This window comes from the organism of the source record quoted next, unplaced genomic scaffold, assembly GCF_019419815.1.
Source record: "Pyrus x bretschneideri cultivar Hongxiangsu unplaced genomic scaffold, Pyrus_bretschneideri_v1 Contig10, whole genome shotgun sequence".
NCBI classification, from domain to species: Eukaryota; Viridiplantae; Streptophyta; class Magnoliopsida; order Rosales; family Rosaceae; genus Pyrus; species Pyrus x bretschneideri.
The window spans coordinates 6,903,151-6,929,306 of record NW_025999391.1 but is presented as its reverse complement, the minus strand read 5'-3'; the positions used below and the strand labels follow the sequence as shown (position 1 = coordinate 6,929,306).

Below are 26,156 nucleotides of genomic sequence, written 5' to 3'. Positions count from 1 at the left end.
GGTCGAATGTGGCCGGAAAATGGCCTGGAAGTCTCGGCATGTTTGGGCTTCTTCAAATCCATGACAAATTCAAGCATTCAAAGCTAAGATCTCGGTCTAGGGATGGTGATGAATTTTTTGGCGGTGCTAACTTCATCCAATTTAACGAGGGTTGGCCGGAAAACACATCGGGAAACCTGCAACTCGTCGGGAAAATTGGAGCCATGAGGTTCCATTCGAACAACGCATAGCTAGAGAGGGAGGGAGGACAGAGAAATAGAGACTGGAATCAATAAGGAGTTTGACCAGGAATGAGAAAGAGACATGAATTGAGAGGTCTAAGAGGAAAAAAAGAGGGAGAGGGTGGGATGATGAGAGAAGAGGAAGAGAGTGGGACGGAAATGGTAGGAAAAGATGAAGAAAAAGATAAGATCATAATAAAATATTAATAATTTATATATTAAATAATATAATATTAGAATTTGTTATTATCCAGCTTCTTAGTCCAATACTGCACCAAACGCTTCACTAAGTTAGTCCAGTTTAGTCTAGTCTAAGCCAGTCCAACTTAGTCCTTGAAGCTAATCCAGTCCGAGATAGTCCGGCGCAACAAACACCCCCTAAGTATATGTTTCGGTGGTGTATGCAGGGACCTTCCCTTGGTATTTATACTACCACAACCCTAGTGCAAATTCCCATGATCATGCACTAGAATCCCGTATTGCAAAAGGATACAATCTACCAAATCTCAATCCAAATAGGATAGTATCAAGAGCCCGTATTCTCCAATTATAACCGGATTATATACTTTACTTGGAGTCCAAGTTATAGCTTATAACTAAACCCTAATCACACTTACATTCCACATCAATCCTTATTAACTATATTGACCTATTAGCTATTGGATTAGAGTCTAAAATCCAACATATATATCATTTCTTGGTTGCGTTTCATTTTTTTGTACTCTTATTTTCCTGCGTGTTTTGAAGAGAAGGGGAAATAGGTTCCATGTCTGCACCGTAGCTATTAATTTCAACTATGGGAATGGAATTAACTAAGTTGAGTCAGCTCTAAACATTGAAAAGTGCCCCAATATTTGAAGAACCTACTAATTTACACCAATCTTGTATATACAAAATAAGAAAGCCCCTCTTCCTCATCATCAACATCATCAGATGTTAACGGAAAAAATCATCACTGGAAATATTATAGAAAATGCATCTGAGATGAAATTGAGGTGAGGTGAGGTGAGGTGAGTCGTTGACATCGAACTCAACCCATTACGGTAGTATCCTCTCATTATTCTTCCACACGGACTTATAAACTACAACTGAGGATTTACTTGACGAACAACTCTGTCGGATAACTACAAACATGCGCTGGCTAATCTTTGGTTGGTGGACATTTTTGACAAGTGGCAAATGAACTTTTGACCATCTCGGGAAAAGTTTCTCGACGAATCACTCCGTCGGATAAATAAGTTTACCACGACGACATACCTCTTCGTCAGTTAAAAATTTTCCTCTTTGGTGCCAAAAATTTACCCAACGAATCTTTTCATTGCCTACGAACTATGTTCGTCGTGTAAGAACTTTCAGTCAACCCAAGTTGTTGACTTATTTTGTCCTACCACCGGTAAAGTCCGTCGTGTAAGTTAGATTTAGCCGACATGATTTGTTCCATCGCTTAAAAATTTGTAGGGCAAGTTCAAATTTCTTGTATTGATTGCATGAAAACGATATGAACACAACAAACACAATCAATTGTCAGGCCTGCCGTCAATGTGAAGAATACATCCAAATGTCCGCCAAAAATTGGAATATACATGTGGAGCATGTTAATTTACATAAACGTTTGTGCCTACTCTAGAATCTTTGAAGGCTAATTTCTGTAATTAATATTGAAGGGGCCATATCGTGACATCGTCCTCGAGCGCAATATTCGAATTGAGAATGTTACACTTGCACAAATTCAGAATAAATTAACCAAAAGTAGTTAGCTTGGAAAAGTTTCGTTCATTTCTAAACCCAAAAGCTAGGGCTTTACCCCTTTATTGTAAAAAGTGCTTTCTCAAAGAGTTTTCTTATGGAATTACTAGGACAATAGTAAAAAATATTTTTAATGAAAATGTTTTGAAATTAATTCTTAGTGAAAATGTTTGAATTCTGTAAAAACATTTCAAGTTTTATTGAAAATACAAAAACGTTTTCTCTAAAAACAATTTTAGTAATTTTAAAACTACTACTAAACGTGTTCTTAATTTAGTAATCATTAAATACATGATTTAACGCAAGCTTCGACAACAAGATAAATTCTAATTTTTCTCTTTGTCAAAAAGTTAGCTAGGTAGCCATATATTAATGTAGTCCAATATATGAGCATTATCTGGAATAAAATGGCAGTCTCAAAGGTTTATGTGATCAGCGTGTCAGATACAGCCTTTTAACACTTTATGTCTTTATCATAAAAATTTTAAAAAAATTTGTGAAAATGGAACCATATCGAAAAGATTCTGATGATAGCTTGAAAACGCGGGAAATTGTTTTCTACAAGTATAAGCATCGTTTCACGCATAGATTGATGTGATTGGGAATTAATCATATTTAAAGAAATTACATTCGGATTGATCAGACACAATATTTAATCTTGTTTTGATACTTGGTAGGATAACTACACTAGATTAATCTAAAAGTACAGCGAGGGAGTTAGATACAGGGGTGAAACATATTATTTTAACCAACTTCATTAAATGTAAGTCTGTGATTGAACACAGTTAATCTACAACTAATAAAGATGCAAAAATAATATATTGAAGCTCATGAATTACTTGTGATGATATGCTGATACGGAATATTTGGTTATGACAAAACATGACTTATATAAATGACCTTTTATGGATAAGATTTTAAGTTCGAATTTTCCAATTAGTTGATAAAAAATAAATACTTCAATGCATGTTTCATATGTTGGAAAACTTAGCAATTTGGTTTTTTTATTTTTTTTTTTAATTTTTTTATGTTAAGGTATTTTTGGTATTGTATGTATTAGTGTTTTCTAGTAGGATAATGATTATATGCTTTCCTAGTTGTTATTAGGGTTTTAGATTGCTCTCCAGTTTGTTTCATGATTCGATCTAAGTACACCATGTAACTTATTAGAAAATTTGAGTCTTAGTAAGATATATATTATAATAGTCGTTTCGTGATAAAATCTTCTTGATAATTTTGTAATTATTTTCTTTAGTGTATATATGGAGTATAATTTGAAGTCTTAAAACCAGTTTGTCTTCTATTTTGTAAACTAACTCACCCATCTGATTCATAGTTTAGAACGCAAACTAACTAACCATCTGATCCAGTTTTTGATGAGTTGGTTTTCATGGCTTCTCTTCGATCACAGCTTCAGCATCACGAGTTCTGCAATAGTGTGCCAACTAATTAAGTCGGCGACAAAGATGACAACAACACCACCAGTATAAATTTGTTAATTATTATTAGTAATGTAATTATTTATCGTGGGAAAAACTGTGGAGACACAAAAATAATTGCGCTTCTTTGGATGTGACTCAGAACGCATCTTCAAGCAACAGGTGGCAGCTGATATTTGTGACTTGTATGGAGAAAGATATTTGTGACTTGTACAGAGAAAGAGAGCAGAAAGCGTGTGCGAGTAGGTTGAAATTTGAGATGGAATGTATCACATTTCATATATCATAATCCAATTGTATTACTGTTATTGATTGGCGCCGCCAAGTACAAGTGAGCCCACGTATACATAGACAGAGAGTTTCATTGGAAGAGAAGAAGAGCCATGCATAAGTATCACATGAGGATGTAGTTTTGAACAGAGTTATTTTAGGGCAATCATATACCGAATACCAATTTTACAGCATTTCATACATTCTTGATATTTGATCAACAAAATATCTATATTATAGATCTCATATATATTGATAGTATATCGATAAGATCTTACACTATATACACTAACGATATATCAGATACTACTGTAAACACTAACCATTTAAGATACTTATTATCATTGACATGATATGTAAATGAAATATCAAACGCAAGCCACACAACTTGTCATCTAAATACGTGGATGCTGATTGCTACATGCATTATTTATTGCTTGGAAATCTAGATTTTCGGAGACGCAGTCGGCCCCTCTCTTCACACCCTACCCTATGATCTAGGAGCTACGATGTGTGCATTCCTGAGAGTAGAAATATTTGAAAGCTCTAGTTCAACCAAACTTCCTTTGAAGTAGTAAAGGTCGTTCTTTTCCTTGGGTCTAGAAATTGATCTTTTAAAACCTGACAAAGTAATCTTGAACTTGGCCTTACTGATTACTCATTATTTGTTTCTCATTTTCCCCTTTTCACTCACCTTCAAATAATAGAGAAAGCAAACCAGTTGCTGTCACCGTGATACCGATCCCTAGCTAGAGTCCGTGATCTTTAAGCTAAAAGCAGGCATTCGACGTCTAGAGAGATCCCACATATATAAAACCCATGTCGGCTCCAGTACTGTTTTGGAGCAAATGATAAACTTTTGTGCTATCGTGTTATTTTGTACTAAATTCATTTAAACTAATAAAAAAAATTTAAATTTGAATACAGATAAATAACCTTGATCTGCTCAAGTCTGCGTATGTTATAAGTAAGATAGACAAACAATGTGAAGAGAAACAACTCTTTTCCTTTCTCCTTTTTTTTTTTTTTTTTTTTTTTTGAAAAAAAAAATAGAGTAACAATATATTCCATGTTAACTTTTTGGAGACAAAACGACGCGTGTACTTAACCTGGCACACGGTTTTGATTGGGGTTGGGGTTGGCACATGGCTGGTTCGGAAGCCACGTATATCATCAATATGCCTCACTTCTTTTTAGAAATTTTTGATAGCTTACTTGTTGTTACTGGTTCACTCATATTATATCATGTATGTTATTATTTATCTATACTATATATTAAATTTATAAAATTTCAACATCAACATCGTGGTTTACTCACATTATAACACGTAATTAAATTAATAACAAATCATGAGTAAACGACCGACACACCAATTTGTTTCCATGCCACCAGAATGTTTTCGAACCATGTTTGTGTCGTGGGTACGGGATATAGCTAAACTAGTGCTAAATCGAATACTTGCATCGCAATCGAGTCCAAACTATTACGTACGTAACAGTAAACATGAACTTCATTATATCAGGTCCATGCGCTTTGGATTCCGCTTACTGATATGTGTGTGTGTATATACACACACATACGCACACATGTATATGTTGGATATTGTACGGTATATTCGAAGTCGTGACAACTGATGATGATTAATTAACGCAAAAATTAGTATCCAGTCCCTAATTACTAATGTTTATTGACTGAAATCTTATTAATTTTTAGATTTTGATCAAAATCTCTATCATTAATGTAATAATGAATTTACATGTCAATAACATAATTTTTTTAAATAAAAATTAATAATTGATTTAGGATTTTAATACTCACACCTTTGTTAAACTCCAAACTAATTTTTAACCCAAAACATTTCCAAAATAAATAAAAAAATTAGAATAAGTTTGTACCCATTAGTCTTTTTAAAAAATGTTTTCAATTTTTTAATCTTATATGTACCCATTCATGTAATTTTTTTCAAGTTTTTAATCTTAAAATGTACCCATTCTTAAATTGTTATATGTAAAATGTACCCCTTTTTTTATATAAAATCTATTCAATTATTTTCTAATCCATTTTTAAATTTATATGGATACATTTTTTTTTCCTTGATTTTGAAAATGTATCCGTGTCAAGTTTTATCGAAGAAATTTACTAATGTTATTAAGCCTAAAATCTTTTTTTTTTTTTTTGGTGGTTTTGAAGAATGTACCCATGTTTTGGTACAATAATTTTTTTTGTTGATGTTGATGAATGTACCCATGTTTACACACACACACACACACACACACAAAATAGTATAATTTATATTTTAATATTTTTAATCCCACAAATTATGAGTTTTTATTTAAAATCTCATAAACAACTATAAATTTCAATTTTTAATTTAAAAAATATAGTAACATAAATAAAAATAAATTATCACATTAATTTCAGGAACTTAGATCAAAAATTGAAAACCAACAAGGTTTTAGTTAAATAATATTGATTGATAGGGATCGCATCTAAAGTCTCCCATTAATTAACTATACTCATTATTGTTGTGTTATCACGTGACATAATGATAAAATTAGGGGCTTTGGAAATTCGAAAGCCTCATACATCAGGGTTGGTGTTGGTAGTATAGTACTAGTACCACCTTCATTTCGAGGGTTGGCTAGTCACGAGTTCATTGAAATGGTAATACATGTTCGATTTGCAGTTGATAGTTTAGAATCATTCCTTTGTAAATGAACTTTTCTATATATCTATGTATAGGTAATCTACTTGGTCTTATATCACGTAACATATAATTCAGACCCAACAACAAATTAAACAGTTCGAGGACAACCTCCCATGCATGCATCAATCTTGCTAGCTAGCTAAATTATACACTAATCTTTTTTTTTTTTTTTAAAGATGGGGTGATAGTGTTCACCGATCATCCTCATAATCTTATTAAGATAAAATCAGGAATACAAATGAGGGTAACATAAAGCCAAACCTCATAGCAAGTAATACAGCAGGGGAATAAAAAATCGACCACACTTACAAAGAAAAAATATGATAAAAATCATCTGAAATGATATTTGGTTAAAGCAGAAAGATTATAAATATAAGCAGAAGCTGCACATGAAGGAGTTTTAGACCACCAATAATATGTTTCGTGATCTACACCAAAGTTAGTTAAGGCATTGGCCACACAGTTGCCCTCGCAAAATGTATGGAAAACAAAAACACGCATATTCCTAATTTGCCATAACAATTGCTCTAATCAACACGCAAATACCAAAGAGTAATGAAACTAGGAAAACAATAATCGTCAATATTGTGGTCCACATTTTTGTAATGAAATAAAAGGCAAACTAAGAAAACACTGAAAAAATGATCGAATACTACTAAAAAGTACGTATTAGCTAACATCCTGGTTGTCTTTGCTAGCTACTCAATTATTGCCACCAAGGAGGCTTTCCATGTTAAGAAATCATGAGGTGGAGCTAGATCAAGCGTTTTTTTTTTTGTTTTTTTTTTTTTTTTTTTTTTTTTCAGGTAACCATCTTGGTCTCAAACACAAACATATATATTCTCTAAGTTAGCTAATATAACATACGTGCTTGTACAGATCCACATGCATCTGTCAGGCAAGAAAACAACAATCACTCCAAGTTGGTCGATTATGCCCAAATCGCCCTAAGAGGACCAAAAATAATATAGTATTAATTACATTCCACATGTTTCGAGCTTGAGGTTATTATTTTTTAAAATTATAACAATTATGATCATATAGTCCTTCGTTGAATTGATGACATGACTAATATGAGACCTATTATGATCTAACTTGATATAGAACATTCATTATGGAGCTTCAGCATCTCCTAAGTCAATACTTTTGTGTCACAAAACAACCACCAATGGTGCAATTTGATCCAAACTGTGCATGCAAGTATGGTTTATACGATCATCATAGAAACACCTCTCATTTATGGCATGTCATTAATTTAATAGAGAATTAGACGTTTAAGCAAATAAAAAGGTATATATTAATACAATTTTAAAATCTCAAAATCTAATGTGAAAATATAAAACATAAAATTACTCATTTTGAAAACACCTCAAATCTAAACGCGTAAACCAAAAATATATTCAAATGTTTAATATAGTAAAATGTATGTTTGTACTACTTTGCTTGATATACCACCCTTTAAAGTCCGTTTGTAAACTGTATGTTTGTTTTTTTGTTCCCTACTTTAGGAACCTCCCTTCAAATCAGTCCCATCTAGAGGACTAGAACGTCCATGTCTACAGCTAGCTTCTCCACACCAACTGTCTTGGGATGAGGACCCTTCCGGATCCAAATGGTGGCGATCCTAAGCATTCTCATATGCTAACCATTCATTGTATATCGTGCGATCAGAAATCATTGAATTTTATTATTAAAATTAAACACAAACAGTATCTGACGAAAAATGACCGCACGATATACAATGAACGGCTAAGATGTGAAGATTCCTATGATCCCACCATTTGGATCCTGATGGGACCCTCATCCACTTTCTTGGCCGCTAATTAATTAATTAGTAGAACACCACCACTAATTGCATTAATAAATTCTTGCCATGGCATCTTTTATTTTTGTTTTGTCATACGATAGATTTGATTAGATTATATGTTAGATTAGAAGCTGATATGGTTCGAACTTATGCTATAAAGTAATATTTTAATCACTGTGGTAAAGAGTCACTTGCGAATGGCATCCACCATTTATTAAACCCTAATTAGCAAGGACTATTCAGTTTAACTGAAATAATGTTTTTCTTTTTAAATATGGATGAAGAAATTAAGCTTCATCAATTCACGCAAACCAAGAAAAGAAGAAGAAGAGAGGATCTAGATTCAAGTTGGTGAAATCTAGTTATGTTAAGCGGATATAATCGATCAATTCTTTTTTCTTTTTTTTTTGGGCGATGACCAATTCAATTGATTCAGAAAAGCTTTTTAGCTAAAATAGTTCTTGAAATTTGCATAACACATCACTCTAGTCTCTGAGATTGAAAATCAATGGAAATGGTTTCTGAGATTGTCCACCATCCATTAGTTTGGTCTTTCTGTTAAAAACTCCGTTAAGTGTCCTGGAGCTCTTCGCCGGAAGTTTGGGTAATTTTCAAAACTTCGTAACTCAATCGTTTCTTAACCAAATTCGACCTATAATATATCAAAATGAAGATAGAAAAGTGTAGAACAAGACTATACCATTTTGAAGCCCAATGGTTGCCGAGATGGCTAGAAAATAGCCTTAAAGGTGACTGGTCCGCGGGAAAACTGGAAAACTCGCAGGAAACTAGGTAAACTTTAAACGTTCATAACTTCTTCAATACTCGACGAAATTAAGTGATTCAAAAATAAAAATCATACTTCTCGACGAGAAAAAGAGAATGGTACCTTTCTCGATGGCTAACTCACCGTGGTTTGGCCGAAAAAAAGCTTGAAAGTGGCTGTCTTGGTCTCGGGTTAGCCACTTTCGAGCTGTTTTTCAACCAAACCATGGCGAATTATCCATCAAGAAAGGTACCATTCTCTTTTTCTCGTTGAGAAGTATGATTTTCATTTTTGAATCACTCAATTTCGTTGAGTATTGAAGAAGTTATGAACATTTAAAGTTTACTCAGTTTCCAACGAGTTTTCCAGTTTTCCTGCAGACCAGTCACCTTTCAGACTATTTTCCGGCCATCTCCGGCAGCCATTGGGCTTCCAAATAGGTATAATCTTGTTCTACACTTTCCTATCTTCATTTTGATATATTATGGGTCAAATTTGGTTAAGATCCGGTCAAGAGCTCTAGACACTTAACTGAGTTTTTAATGAAATAACCAAAATAATGGATGGTGGACAATCTCATAGACCATTTTCTATTGATTTTCAATCTCAGGGACCAAAGTGACGTGTTATGCAAATCTCAAAAACCATTTTGGCTAAGAAGCCATTCAGAAACGAAGACAATGTTGAAAACGTGTTTGGCTTTCCATCACTACGGAAACGGCAACAAACGAGGACAATAATGAACAAATTAAAACTAAGACAATTAGAAAAAGGAACCAATTCCAAACACTCCTTAATTTAGACAGGGGACGGCCAAATAATTAAACTTAACACACTGTCACTTTTTACCATGATTTATTGATAGTGAAAACTTTTGGGCTAGGATTCTCGTAAATGAATTAGTAAAGTTATCATTTTGTGACTTAACTCAAATTTCAAATTTTTTCGATGTAAATATATCATAGTATAAATTAATAAATAAATAACCCAACCCTAATCTTGACTTTAGGAATAAGATCCTCTCTGGATCCTTTTTATGAGGATTCAGATAATCAATCAATTGTGTTTGTCATCGTACATCGTGCAGTTATAAATTATTTAAAAATTTTTAATTTAAAATTAAATAGAAATAGTATCTAACGAAAACTAACCGTACGATGTACAATGAACAAATATGATTGATTGATCTTTGAATTCCCATAAAGAGGATCTGGAGAAGATCTTTGTCCTCAACTTTACGGTCATGTATACGTGGCTGAACTCTCATCATCCTATGAAAAGGTTATAAAACACTAAACAAAGTAAATGTTAAGAGTAATACTAACTTTGTTGTAATTTAAATATCAAGTTCAAGTCCAAGTCCAAGTAGTCACTTAATACTATGGTGTAGTAGTATTTATCTTTATTTGTAATTGAAAGGTCTTAAGTTTAATCTTTGTTAAAGATCAATTTAAATCATATTATTATTAGTCCATTGTAAAACTAAGCTTACTTCTTATCCGTTAATGTAGATAATATCGTAAGTTCAACCTTAAGACTGAGTCTAAGTCCAAAAGTGTCTGCATGAACAATTAATGCAATCAATGACTATGTACGTAAATATTATATTCGTGTTGACCTACACTACCAGAAAACTTGTTTGGACCAGAGTACATAATCACTTTCGGACTTATTTCTGCCAAAGATAGCTCGATCAAACATGGATTTCCAACCCAGCTACCTGATACACATGCCTGCATGGACTATAACATCCAAAATAATCAGCAATCTACACCCTAAAAATGTGACATTCAGTTCAGGTCATGTTTGGGAGGAAGCTAGCTACTTAGCATGGGAGCCATGTCTGTTGTATCCAAGTCCACATCACAACAACACATGTCCATAAATGAGAGGTTGGAGGGGAGAGATCACATCAGATGAACAACTTATCGTTATGTTATTGAGTCGAATCGAGATACGACTAACATAACATCCTTATTTCATGTTAATTATTATTCATATTTAGATTCTACTGTAGGCATAATAACTTATATGAAACGAGTTAGACACAAGCCTAAAGAGAGAAGAGATAAAAAGAGGGTTGCATGCACGTTTCTCTTCTTCTTTTTAATGGTCGTCATGTTGCTTTACTTCGTGTATGTTCTGTTTTTCTTACGTTTTTAGTATGAATTGCGATTCTCTTTAGGTATTGCGTTTTGCCATGCGTAGTGGTCATGTTATCTTCTTTGAGCTATCTAGCTCTAGGGTTTGTTAATAGCAATTATGTACTCAGAAGTCTTAATCTATAAGAAATTAATAATATATCTAAAAAGTGTCACATACATGTCAAAGATCTATCTTAAGGTAAGGTGTCCGATTATATATTCTGATTAATAATGGAACCGTGTTGTTAGTTTACTTGCATGACTAATTTTGCAGTTGAATAATTAAGCTAGAATATTGAGATTAATTAACAGATTAATTAATCACTTGAGTGTGCAGAAAACTATTGAAACGCTGCCAAGAGGAAGCTTGCATAAATACTCCTACAACGAATGTATCCCCAAATTGTGATTGAATACGACCCACTGATCAGAATCATTTCCTAACTCCTCATTAATATAACCCTGAGATTGCTAATTGGAAGATTCTCAATTATTTAATTAGTGATGTCAAGCGCTTTTAGCTTTGTGATTCGATTCTTTCAATTGGCATAATCCCCTAGCTATATTTGACCAATTTTCTCTTAAATTTATTTGTACACATGTCATTCTAACTTCAAATATTAAACTTTATAAGAGATTTTTTTTTAATAAATACAAGTGATATTGAGGGAGGAGAATTCAAAGATAGAACATTGGATACATGGATCAATACACTGAATTAGCTGAATAACAATTATTTATTTAATATATATAATTTCTAACTAGTCAGAAGTTCTTTGTCAAACTATTTGATCACTAAGGTGTGTTTGTTTCACCTTCTTAAGTGGGATTGGACTGGCTAGGATTGTTGTCCCATGTTTGGTATGCTTGGGGACTAACTTAAATGAGACTAGCCTGGACTCCTGTGGACTCCGGGCCTCGTTAGGTCGTCCAAATTAGTCTCGCGTTAAACCATGGGATTGCTAAGAACTCATTCCTCACAACATTGCCTCATTCGCCGTTCCTCATCTCTCTGTCTCTCCCTCTCCCTCTGTCTCTGCTCTCGCGTCCTGTCTTTGCTCTCGTTTTTGACTAATGCTTGCTTCCTTTCCTTCTCTCCTTGCCCCGAACCCAAATCACGTCCTCTCCCTCTCTCTCCTCGTCTTGCTAGATGCCAAGCCGATCTGCACGACCCAACCCAGATCACGTCCTCTCCCTCTCTTTCCTCGTCCTGCTAGAATCAGAGTGTCGTTGGGTATACAAGGAACGCAATTGCAATTTCGATTTCGATTGAAATTGATTTTCTAATTGTTTGTGTTTTGGGAGCTTTATCGATTCAAATGGAGGAGAAAGATGTGGTTACAAGTACTGGAATTTGGACAGAGAGGTTTATCAATTGAAATGAAGGAAAAGCTATGATCGGAATCTATGGAGTTTGGACAGAAAAAAAAAAAAAAAGGAGAGGGAATAGAGGTTTCAGGCAGGAAAAAGAAATAGAAAAAGAAAAAAAAGAATTATTATTTTTATTATCCTACTTCTAATCCGATACTACACCAAACGCTTCACTAAGTTAGTCCTGCTTAGTCTAGTCCAAGTCAGTCCAGCTTAGTTCCTGAAGCTAGTTCAGTCTGAGATAGTCTGGTGCAACAAACGCACCCTAAGTGATTTATTTCCAAGTCCCTAAGATCTCCAAATCGTGGTTAGGGAAATAAATAATCATAATAATCTCCAAATTAAGAACAATACGAAGTAATTAGATGCAGATCTGTAGTCCAAATAATTCAACTTGAGGGTTAATCTTCTAACCAGAAGGGAACAAATAGGATGACAAGACGACAATGATCGGTTGACGTCCAAGTTTGCACTAAATCTCTCCAAAAGAATTTCCCATGTCGGCAATTCTGGCGGATTAGGTCCAAATCCAGGGGCTATGATCCAAACATAAATTGTTAAAGTAAAGATTAACCAAATAATTGCCTTGCCACAAGTAAACCAAAGATTCTGCTAGTTACTTAATTAAAGATATTTAATTAATTAAACATTGCATCCCAACATAAATAATCTCAATTGGACAATTCTTACCCAATTTGTTTTGTCAATGCCAAATGCAAAAGACACGAGCACCAACTAACTCTTCTTCTGGATTTGGAGGTGAACCAAAACCTGGCCCAACCAAATTAACCCTCTCCACACAATTTTGCATGGAAAAAGAGAAATATGCTTTCCATTCTAGTTCTTGTGTGCTTCATGAAAATCGATCCTACTTTTTTTGGTTTTGGTCATCCTACATTACCAGTTATTTTTGTACAAGTTGTTTACGATATAGTACACGAGGAGAAATTTTTTCCTGTTACGTCACTTGTGGAGAAAGAAAGGGAGGGCGCACTAAATCCTGGTACATACGCTATTGGCCTGCATTTATGCACTAATACACAATCTTGTGGAATCCATCCACACATAATGGACACTAAATCGTATGAATATCAAATGCATCACGACTGCGTATCTAATAACGTTTTCCTTAAACTAGCATGGACACAATAATAGAACCTTGTGTATTTCGATCTTCAAACACGATTAACGATCAAGATTATATAATTGACCCTCTCAGATTACGTCGAGAATATCTCCATTCTTGAAGTTGAAGTAGCAACCGATGTTAACATGAGAAAAGATTAGTTTAAATCTGATCTGTTCATGTCATAATCCGGACATAAATATTGATTTAACCGGCCGAAAGCAGCACCAGAATACTGCAAGTTTGCAAGAACCCACTAAAACGCTAACTTGGTTTTTCTGTTTCCATGAAACGTTCATGTTTGATCACCAAACATGTATTAGTAAGTACAAAAAGCACACCTAACTGTTGAAAATTGTACAATCACCTGACAAAGCTTGTTTCCCAAGAACTCTAAAGGCTCCTTGAGTGTAGGATCAGATTGGAAGTCACGTTGAAGGAAGAAATTAAATTTTTTTGCCTAATTCGAAAGTAGAGGACGGATTAAAGAACCACAAAACAGTGAATACTTTTAATACCTAATGTCAATCTATAGTATCTGATACATATTGTCGGTATTTTTATTGGTCCTACAACTAATATTAGTCCTTGTCCATTTGTTATGATTCACATCCAATTGGATAAAGTGACAAATGAGACTCTTGGGAAAAGCCCAGATTTCAATTCCACAAAGGCAGGATATGGAAGGTTATCAGTTCACCTGCCCTAGCCTGCTAAGTCTAGCATGTTAAACTACTTGAAATATTAAACCGATGGAGTATGTCGCCAACTGTTGTATCTCGAAGTCGGACCAGGTGCTTTCAGATCCTCTGCGACAGCTCCGCTGCCTCGACATCCCACATACTCTGAAGAAAGATGAGGTTTTGGTGAAAACTGAATAAGCACGTTGAGATTCAGAGAGGCACGGCGCGGCCTTTTCTTCCCGAACAAATTGACTTACAAACCTGGTGGTTCTATTTGGCCTCAAGCCTCACCAGAGATATGCAAGGGTTGGGATGGTTGTGGCATTGCAGTGGTTTATGGTGGAATTCCATGGAGAATGTGATGCCAATGTTCGATTGAGGTTTGCTGAAAATATAGCTCTCCGGAGCTTTAAAGAATAGAACTACTGGGATAAAGCATCGTAGGTAGTAGTTCGGTAATAGCAGTGAGATGTGTAACAAAAGGAGCTCCTGGTGTATTCTACGGTATTGCAGTAACCTACTGTGCTTTCAAGTATGACGTATTACAGAATATCGATAATCAAATCAGAGGAGATGAATTAAGCATGAATTCACATGGATGCTGTAGAACTGAAGAAATAACAGATTAAAAGGAATAAGGCAAGACCTAGCAGATCTTCTATCCTTTATGCTTAGGCTCTTGGGTTGGATCGGTTTGCTGATACGATGTCTTTGTTCGTCCACATCGGATGACCTGCAAAAATTCTGGTCATGTAACCAGTAGAACATATATTCGGCGCTGTAAGGCAATCACTTCAAAGCCTACATTACTGTACCTATAATAAGATAGACAGCCAAAAGAAGTACAACAATCTTATGAATCAACGGGGCTGCTCCTATTATTCCTTTTTCTTCAATCTTTTGAGACTCGAACAACTAAGCCTGTCGGTGTCTTGGAAGTTTTGAGATGACCTGAGCCAATCAGATCACGGAGGTGAAATCTCATATCAAGCGGAGAAAATCGAAGAGCCTTCTTCTCTAAAGGGGCCATCATCATTTCTTTGTATCTCCTCCGGTTTAGAAGAGAGAGAACTTCCTTTCTTCCCTGAACAAAGAGAACACTAGATTCAAAATTTGGACAATTTTCCTGTTCAAACTTAAAAATTTGCAGGAAAATGCCAGATAAAACTCAATCTCCCTAAGTGTTGAATGGCCATGGAAGCTAACATCCAATACTCATGTACCAAATGCTATGTCTCTAATCTACCAGCCTAAGAGTTTACAAAGTTAACCTTACATCAAGGGTGAAAACTTCGAGTCGGATAAAAACCTTAGACTTTTACATGAGGTATAAATTGCAAAGATGCATATATATCTTCAGTGAATTTAATCTACAAATATACAAAGTTAACCTTATATCAAGGGTGAAAACTTCCAGTCGGATAAATACCTTAACTTTTACATGAGGTACAAATTGCAAAAGATACATGTATGTCTTCAGTGAATTTAATCTACAAATATACAGTGAGAAATTGATTATATACCTGAGAGAGTCCTTTTAGTACTGAACCAATATTTGGAATTGCGAACCAGTAAACGTTTGGATCAATAAGTTGCCGAGTCTAGAAGTAGATTCCATAGTTAGAAAGCTGGACATCATAAAAGATATTCAAAAGGAACCCAATAAACAGAACTATGGGGAAGCATTCCCTATAAAAGGAGCTGCATAATAAACCTTAAGAGGAAAGATATAATCAAATCATGTTTAGTGTAAACCATTTCACTAGTTTCCGACCTAAGCAGACAACATTACCACAGAATGTACCATAATCAATGAGGGAATTAAAACAGCTGCAACATAATATACTAATGAATAAGTAAAAGTTCGCTTACCAGAAGGCCAGAATTGATCAAAAGGGAGATGTGTTCATCCTTCACCTTTCCTCCACCAGATAATAATGTACACTGTGGCAACAATTTTTCAGTTGGATTGTAATTTATTGTATAGTATCTAAAGAGTGACTTGTTCAATCATTATCTTGCTTTAGCACGTTAAGTGCTTTAAAAGAACCCTTCAACTCTGAGAAGTACATCGATACAGCACTATTTTAAGGGTAAAAAAAAAAGCAATAAACAGAGATGAAAACAAATACAAGTTCCAGGTAGTTTGATATTCCAATCACTCACAAGATCTTGATGTCCAATACTGGGTTCGAGCTTGCAATCAATAACGTGTGATTTAAACCACTTAAAAACTTCAACAATATCTTCAGTCCTTTTCTTCGAATCTTTTCACAACTTTTTCCATCTACATATATTTACAGACAGAAGAAGTTCATCAACTTTTTCCATCTAACTTAGAAAATATATGATAAAATGCAATCATGCTTCTGAATAATCATCTAAAAACTCATGTAAACAAACCTGGCGAAAATAGTCATCCACAAACATTATTGCATGATCGTCTTGTCCAGTATTTAATTTAAAAACCCGTAGCACTTTCTCTCTTTTTAGAGTCTGCACAAGAAAATAAAAGTAACCAAGATTAGTCATAAGAAACTCCTGAACTGCCGGAGGTGCCAACTATCTTAAAGCGACATTGTTCCAAGCACCTAGAATCAAATACTACCGTTGCTGAAGATAAAAAAAAAAAAAAAAAAAGGTGTCCACTTTAAACTTGGGAATCACATGTTCTCCGTAAAAAATACAAATATATGACAAATTTTAGAATAACTTCCATATGTTCTGATCAATAACTAAGACCACTGATTCAATTCATGAGCAACAGGGGTTCACAGCAACATAATTAACTCTTATCAGAAAACACAGATTAAATATGTATTCAAACACATTTCCAGTTATCTTCTTTCAAGTTCTCACAGACCTCTAGATCCCGGTCCACTTGTGTTCGATCCTCCACACTGCTATACAGCTGTGACCGCAAAATGAAAGGCTCAACTGTTACCTGAACAAAAGGCATGAATCAAACTAACCGTATTCAGAAAACATAAATAAAATTATCTTAAACCTAGCCAAGCTGGCTAAAGCAGTATGCTCCCCCTCTATACCCAAGTTCGAATCCCCTGTATATTGGATTATAATATCGCTCGAATAAATAAAACAAAAATAAAATTAACCCCAACGAATATAACTGACTAACCACTACTATGAACAGTATCAAACACTAGGGAAACAAGAAAAACAACAACAAATTCACAACTATTCAATCAACTCAGCAGCTTGTGAACTCTGAAACTTGAAAAAATAATCATATCAAAATAAGAAATTTACAATCCTAACCTTTTCGTCGTTCGGAAACTGAGCTCGCATTATCCGAAGCGCCACCAACGTGTCGCTGAATGTAAGATTTTCCTCTGCATTTCCCCAAAATTAAAACTTCTGATTAATATTAACTACCCAAATGCAATAAAACATTTCCCAGATGTTCATATACCGAAAAATCATCAATTAAAAGTGTAAATTATATAAATTTTCATCCCTTTTAGATACCTAGTGACAGAATCTGATCGAAATCGCCGGTTGGGGGTTCAGTGTCTGTCTCTCGCGGGCGTTTTTTACCTTTCAAAGAATCTGAAATATTCGCCATCTTTCTGCTTATGGGTAGGATTTGAGATTCGATTTGGGGATTTGGGGAAAATTAGAAAAAAAACCCTAAGTCGAATTTGTCTAATTTTGGGGGTTTGCGTAAAGTTTTAAGCTTTTTGGCGTGCTTGCTTATGTTATGTCCATTGGAAGAAGGTTCGTAAGCTCATCTCCAATGTCGTCAAAGGATCGAAAATAACTCGAAAATCATCTTCAATCGAGGATTAAGTTAAAGAGTTCGTGGGACAAAGAAGGCCCACAGGGCCAATCAGCTGGCTCTCGTGGATCCCACTCGACCAAAAAAAGCCAAAGGGTCAACCGGCTGGTCCAAAGTAGCCAGCCCTGGATTGGGCCAGAATTTTCATTATTCATATGGGTTATATCCGACAGGAATGGTAAGCCAAAATTTCAAATACAACGGCTAACTACCGTTGGATTCATTTTTTTTTGGGCCAATTTTTTTTATTTATTTATGAATTGAATTTGTATTTTTTAAATATAAGTTGTAGTTTTTAAATTTAAGTTGTTGTAGTTTTTAAATTTAAATAATAAATTATGTTTGGCCATTTGGCCCTCCGTTGGAAAAGGTTTTTTGTGACAAAGATAAAACAAGCTATATGGCCATTTGGCCCTCGGTTGGAGATGGAGGCAAATATGGCCATGTATTGTTCATTAAAATATTAATTTCTTGGAGGGCCAGAGGGCTAAAACGAGCCCTCTGGCTAACCTTCAGTTGGAGATGACTTAAGGTTCGGTTTTTTCTTTTTTTGACTGTTTTAACCGCGGCCATATGACTAACTGTTTTTTTTTTTTTCAAGTCATACGATATTTATTGAATAGGGAAGAAAATGTACAAACAGGGGCATAAACGAGCTTCGATAAAAATCTTACCGAGATTTCAACCCGATCGAACGAAAAAAAGGCATCATGTACCTAACAACTTAACGGCTAATATTACCCTCTAATAAAAGATCTAAAATTACATCAAGAGGGTCCTCGAACTAAGACACGGGTGAGCTAAAGTTAGGCCTAATCTACATAGGCAATGAGCCACTTTATTGGCATCCCTTGGGACGAAAGTAGTCTTCCATTGTCCAACATTTTGTAGAATCCTCCGTGTAGGTGTCCAAAAGGACCATTATGGCCGTGACCTTGAGTAGGATTCCCGGATTGCCGAAACAACCATAAGGGCATCCCCCTCCATCTCCACATTTGCAGCGGGCCATTGTTGCAGAAACAAAGCTGCTTCACGAGCAGCAGTCACCTCGGCCAGTAACGGCGTTGTGATGCCATCGAACTTAAATGCAGAAGCTGCTAAGAATTCTCTTCCACATTCCTAACCACCATCCCAACGCCTCCCACATCCCCCATTTCATCCCAAGCACCATCGAAATTACATTTAATCCTACCTTCCTCTGGCCACTTCCATCTCTGAACTTCGGCTGGGATAGACTTAGGCTTTACCTCATTCCATTTCTTATATTCAAGCAGCCATGCTTGAGCTTGAAGTTGAATTTCGGCAGTGGCAATGCCACTCCTTCCATAAAAATTCATTTCGAGCCTTCCAAATATGCCACATCATATCTAAAATCAAATCAAAGATCTCCCTTGATAACAACTTCACCAAATGTGACAACCACCCAAGTAAACGTTCTTCAATACTCTGCAACGGATGAATATGTTGGAAATTTTGAGTAGAAATTTCATTGTCCCACATTAATCACTACCAAAATGTTCTCTCACTTTATAAGGCTTTGTCCCTTCTAGAAAGTGATTGAAGTGATGAACATAAAATTGAGTTCAACCCTGGAGTTGAGCTTTGAGATGTATTGTTTAATTAATAATTAATATATAATTAATTATCAAAAGATGGACCTTGGATTTTGGGGCTTGAGCTCTAATAATTAAATTCTTTAGCTAATTATTTTTAATTAATTTCGAATTTAATTAATTAATTATTTTTTATATCAGCATACCCATTTTTTAGATGAAGTCATAAGTGATAAAAGAACGCAGAGAGAAAAGCACCTCTCTGAGAAGATGTATCCCAACAGACACATCTCATTGTCATTCATGTTACGAACTGACAGAAACCTATTATATATACATCCATCTGCATGACATTTAGAACATAGAAATATCAAATTCTTCTTCTACAATCCCAAACATTCTTGCTGAGAGAACCACAAAGAAATTCACCAGAAGTTAAGTTTTCTAGTGCCAGAATTCTTACTTAGATTGTTGAATCCTGATAAAGCAAACGTCTATAGAACTACAAGTATTGAGTAGGGATGAAATTTCTGTTTCAAGAACATTGCGGTACGCAAGCCTCGATCTTCAATTTATCTGTTTAATGTTATTTCGTTTTATTCATACTCTATTATTATTTATTCCCATTTATTATTTATTAGCATAAATAAATTTATCACAGATTGTTGATATATCTCAACATAATACACTAGAGCATGCTAGATTGTCTCTGGACCTTTATCACAAAACATACAATCCGCCTTCGCAAATTCACCTTGGAGGGCAATGCATTCCAACAACCTCGCCAAATACAAATTTTAACCTTACCTGGGACCTTAGCTCGCCAAATAGCCTTCCAAAGAAATTTAATATCCACATTCATTGAAGAACCAATCGGTTCTTCCCACAAATGTCACTACAAGAACGAGCAAAGAAGTAAGCACTTTTGGTTACGACTAACTATTAAATTGACCATAATCGAAATGTCACTTTTTATTTTATTTTTATAAATGATAGCATAACTAGGTTAAATAGTTAACTATTAAGAAGATGAGGATTGGAGAAGATTGAACCCAACTATGATGAATAGACATAACTTATCATAGCAATTAGGGGTGGGTTCGAAAAACCGAAAACTGAAAAAAACGGAACCGAAAGTGTAAAACCGGACCGAACCGAAGTAAGGCAAAACAACGTCGTTTTATATTTAATTATAAATTAATAATTTTTTTTTTATCTTGAACGACGTCGTCTAATCACTCTCGTCTTCAGTCTTCAGTCTGAAAGTGAAACCCTAAACACTAAACAGATATATTCCCTTCTGACCTTCCCTTTCCCTTATCCCTCTCATCTGCACTCTTACTCTGGACCATCTCTTTGCCAGCTCCGCCACTCTTCTGCTTTGTCTTCTTCTTTCCCAGCGGCCTGCGACTTGTCTCACACATCTCGCTGACGCGACACCGTCTTACTCTCAGTCTCTCACCCCCGTGACCCGTGCACGACCCACGACTTCCTCTTACCGTTTCGAGTCTTCAGTCTTGACCCACAAATTCCCTCATTTGCAAGGTTAGTTTCTCACCCAGTCACCCTACTATGAACTATGATGCTTTGTGCAGATTTTTTTTTTTTTTTTTTTTTTTTTTTCATTTCATTGGTTCTAATCTGTAGACATTTCTATTGGGTATGCTATATTGCTATAACCATTGTTTTAATTTTGGTTTATAAACATTGGGTATGCATGCACTGCAATAGACTTTGTGTAACCTTATTCAGACATTTCTAATTTTGGTTATAAACATTGGTTCTAATATGTAATTTTGGTTATGCATTGCAATAGATTTTTTAGACATTTCTATTGGGTATGCTATAAACATTGGGTAATTTCATTTCTAGACTATTCGTTGAGGTATTCATTGGTTCTGCACTGCAATGTCTTTGTGCCTCTGTTTGTTAATGCCTGATGATCTGATATTTCTGTTAATAAGAAAGAAAACCCCAAGTGTCTGATTTTCTGTATGCCCATCGAATGGTTCTACCCAAGTCAATCTGCTTCTTAATACATCACAATTCTTTACCTTCATAAATGACGCATGCCGCTAGGGAAATGTGCAATTGGAACTTATATTTTTTACCGCAGTTTTTGATGCTCCAGAATTATATTTCAAGTTTGAATTATTAAAAATTACAATAAAGAATGTAAATTTAGATATACCGTGTATTGACATGTACTTTTTTTTTTTTTTTTCAAAGAAATATTATTAGATACGGACTACTCACAATACTAGGGTATTAAATAACCACTCCGGCTCAAACAATGTGAACCGAAACTTCCTTGAACAAAACCTAACGTGTATATATTTTGTGTTATATTTGGGTTACGATCTCTCTCAAATTGGTCCTCGATTCTATCTTCTAGGGTGTAGGTTTGTGTTGAGTGTGATCAAGGTGTCGGGCTTGTCTAGATGCTATGATAACGTGAACATTTCTCAAGGCGCGGGGCGATCTTGATATGTTTGTGGATTTCTGCGCTATCTTGAGGTTGAGGAGACGTCTCAAGGGCTTTTGGCTAATCTGGAGACGATTGATGTTGGTTTGTTTGTCTGTTGACAAGGGCCGTGGGCTTGATCTTGAGAACGATGACACTTCTTCAGGGCGGGGCTTGATCTTGAAGAGGATTAACAAGAAACGAAGAGCCTATCTTGGATGCTGAAGCTTAGAGTTTCAAAGCTCAAGATGGGGAATTTCTCCATTTGGAGTAGAAAAGTATTGTGAATGGTGTGCTTTGATGGAGAAGCTATTATTTGAATTCACCACACAAAAATTTTTTTCCTTCTAACAACATGCCTAATTTTCCATTAATGCAATATGAAAGAGTGGTAACTATGCCTATTTCCCAATACATTTAACTGAAGGACTATGACAAGTTCCCTATGCAATATTGAAATGCATTGTACCTTATGGCCTAATTTCCACTTTTACCATTTTCAAAGTCTAACTAGAATTTCCATTACACCATTAAATGAATGTGATGCTTTGTATTGCCCAAATGGAAAAACTGCTTTGATCCATGGATTGAAGTGTGCTTGCTGTCATTGCCCAACATGAGAAGAAAACTTTTTATCCTCATGATTGAACTTGCCTTGTCTTGCCCAATGAAAGAAACTGTTAATCCTTCAGGGTATTCTCCATTTGTTGAGTCCACCATGTGCATTTGTAAACAGTGGGTATCCATGGTGCTTGACACGTCAAACTTTATCATTGGGAACATTTGTTTACTGAATTTCGATTCTACAAAATCTCCAAGTTTGCTGATCGTACTTCGTTTATTATGGCATTCGACTTTGCATGTGCATCTGTACCTTTGCTTATTATATGTTTTGTATCTTATAGATGAAGTCAAGTACATCAAAGGCCTCGAGTTCAAGCTCAAACTCAATGAGATCATCACATAGCTCCTGTGAAAAAATAAACTCATCTACTTCTACTCCATTGCAAGTAAGTTGTCATCTCTATATTTTCTCTATGGTTCTTATGTCTCAATTTATTTAATAATTAATTGTAATGATTCTTACTCTTATTTTTTAAGGACATTGTTGGTGAATCAACTCCACCTCAACCCCCCATGGTGGCAACTCAACAAACTCCTCTTACTCATGGTGGATCCACAAATTTATCCGATGCAACTCCAAAACAAGGTGGCTCAAGTGATCTACTAAGTAAAGAAGACACTCTCTTGGATTCACGAAAAAGTCATTCAAGATCTACAATTTGGGAGCATTTTAATAGAATAATTGAGGGAGGTAGAGTTAAAGGGGTGTGCAAGTATTGCAACAAATCGTATATGGCTGACACGGATAAAAATGGTACAACTAGCATAAGAAATCACTTAGCTAGATGTAGGAGCTATGGTCATAATAAAGAAATATTTGCCGCAAATAGGCAAAAGATCTTAACCTTTGTCGGCACAAAAGATAAGTTGGAAGCTATTGGTTTTTCTCTAGTGGAAGTTACTAAGGCTTGTGTTGAGATGATAATTATAGATGAGTTACCTTTTTCTTTCGTCGAGGGAGATGGTTTTCGTCATTTTTGCATGCATGCATGTCCTTTGTGGAGAGTACCTAGTCGTAAGACAATAACTAAAGATGTACTTGGCTTGTTTTACTCCGAAAATGAGAAATTGAAAAGTCAGTTGAAGACATTTAGGATGTATCTAACAACGGATACATGGACTTCTATTCAACAAATAAATTACATGGTTCTCACCGCTCATTTTATTGATGATGATTGGATGTTACATAAAAAGATTTTTAACTTTTGTGTCATTCCAAATCATAAAGGAGAATCCATTGCTTAACTTTTGGAGGAATGTTTGGTGGAGTGGGGCATAAAGAAGGTGTTAACTATTACGGTTGACAATGCTTCGGCAAATGATTCCAGCTTAAGGGATTCAGTGCACCGAGTAAATGGGTGGGGATTCCTAATGCACTTTTGCATGATGGAAAATATTTGCACATGTGGTATGTTGCTCATATTCTTAATTTGATGGTGAATGATGGGATAAAGATGTTGAATACCGTCATACAAAGTATTCGTAATGCGGTTAGGTATGCAAGATCTTCCCCTCAAATGTTGGATAGCTTTAAAAGGTGTGTTGAGAAAGTGACAATAGAAAGCAAAGGGCTTGTGATTTTAGATGTCCCTGCTAGGTGGAATTCCACATTTTTAATGTTAGAATCGGCTTTGAAGTTCAATATGGCTTTTGATAGGTTGAAAGTAGATGATGGTTATTACCTTCCTTACTTTACTAGAGAAAATCATGATAATATAAGGGAGGGGCCACATTCGACTCATGATTGGAGTGAGGCGGAAATATTTGCATCCTTTTTGAGACCTTTCTATGAAGTCACTTTAAAAGTGTGTTGTTTCAATACTCCAACAATTCATACTACTTTTGGTGATTTGTTTAAGATCAAAAGTCTCCTCCTTAAAAACAAAGATAATGAATTCTTGTCTATGATCTCCATGTTGATGCAAGAAAAATATGACAAATATTGAGGTTCAATTGATAATATGAATCAATATGTTTTTATTGCACTTGTGCTTGATCCTCGCCATAAATTGGAGAAGGTGGTTGATTATTATGAGATACTATATGGCAAGGATGAGGAAAAAGTTGAAATTGCAACCAATGCGGTGAAAAATTTGTTGTTTGATCTTTACAAGATTCATGAAGAGTTGCCTTTTGATACACAACAAAGCACAAGTATTGGTGGTAATTCTCAATCGGCAACTACAAATGGAGATCCTTTATCAAACATGACAGAGATTGAAAGAAAGTTGAAAGAGAAAAGTGAAATGAGAAAAGCAAAGAGAGCCCGTATTGTGCACAATGATTTGGATAGGTATCTTTCGGATCCTAATGAAGGGGAAGAAGAGGCAAACTTTGATATCTTGAATTGGTGGAGGGTGAATGGGCTTTCTAAGTATCCTATTTTGGCACGAGTTGCAAAAGAGATTTTAGCTATTCTCGTATCAACCATTGCTTCGGAATCCTCCTTTAGCACAAGTGGACGAATAATTGATCCATATCGTAGTTCTTTGAGTCCAAAAATGGTGGAAGCTTTGATATGTATACAAAATTGGCTTAGGTCAATTCATGTAGCATTACATCATGAGCCAACCATTGAGGAGATTGAATTTTGTGAAGAAGTTGAGAAATGTAATTTTACTTATTGCATTTGGTTTTGTTAGACTATTTTAATTACATGCTAAGTTGCATGCTTGCTTTACATCATGTTGTTTCATTTTTTATTTGTATGTAGAAATGGCAAGTGGAAACTCAAACAAAGGTGCTATGTTGCCTCCTAGGCCGTCTAAGCGTTGAGCTTGAGCTTGAGGACTTGGAAGATTTTATTTGTGCCAAGACATGAAATGGTGAAACCTTGAAGGTTTATTTGACTTGTGTGATGTTTATTTTAAATTTGGACGTTTTGAAGACTTAAACTTTGATGTTTATTTAAGTTTGGACTTTGGAAATTGGAAGACTTGATTGATGATTCTAGTTGGAGCTTGGAAGACTTAAACTTTGGATTCTCATCGTGGTTTTGTTGTTGAATATAGTCTAAGGTTATGATAGCAGTACCACTTCTCAAATGACATATCTTTCCTTTTATGTCAAATGTAGATGTGTAAAATTGATTTCATACTTGTAGGCTTTCATGTGGATGACTCTGAAGAAGTGACTTTGAATGTGAACTTTCATATTTCCAATTTTTTTTTTTTTTAAATTTTGGAGGAAGAAAAAAAAAGAAAAAAAAAACCGAAACCAAACTGGAAAAACTGAATTGAAAAAAACTGAACCGAGAAAAAATTGAAAAAAAATTGAACCAAACCGAAATTTCGGAATTTCGATTCGGTTTCGGTTTTGGAAAAAACCAAACCGCTGAGAACCAAACCCAGCCCTAATAGCAATTATGTTTAAGCACACCGATTTAGAGAGAGAAAGTTGAAACATTGAATTTCTAATGAAGATAACTTTCCATTC

General features: G+C 35.1%; 1 protein-coding gene across 1 annotated transcript; it reads right to left on the bottom strand.

Annotated features, from left to right (window-relative positions):
* Nucleotides 1-14,753: 14,753 nt before the first annotated feature.
* Nucleotides 14,754-18,049, bottom strand: LOC103928778 (serine/threonine-protein kinase 19). The gene is given in 9 exon segments (XM_009337865.2): nt 14,754-15,365; nt 15,805-15,882; nt 16,154-16,225; nt 16,448-16,534; nt 16,536-16,568; nt 16,685-16,777; nt 17,145-17,225; nt 17,561-17,634; nt 17,771-18,049. Coding segments are annotated over 9 exon segments (807 nt in total). The 5' UTR covers nt 17,868-18,049; the 3' UTR covers nt 14,754-15,173.
* Nucleotides 18,050-26,156: the final 8,107 nt, after the last annotated feature.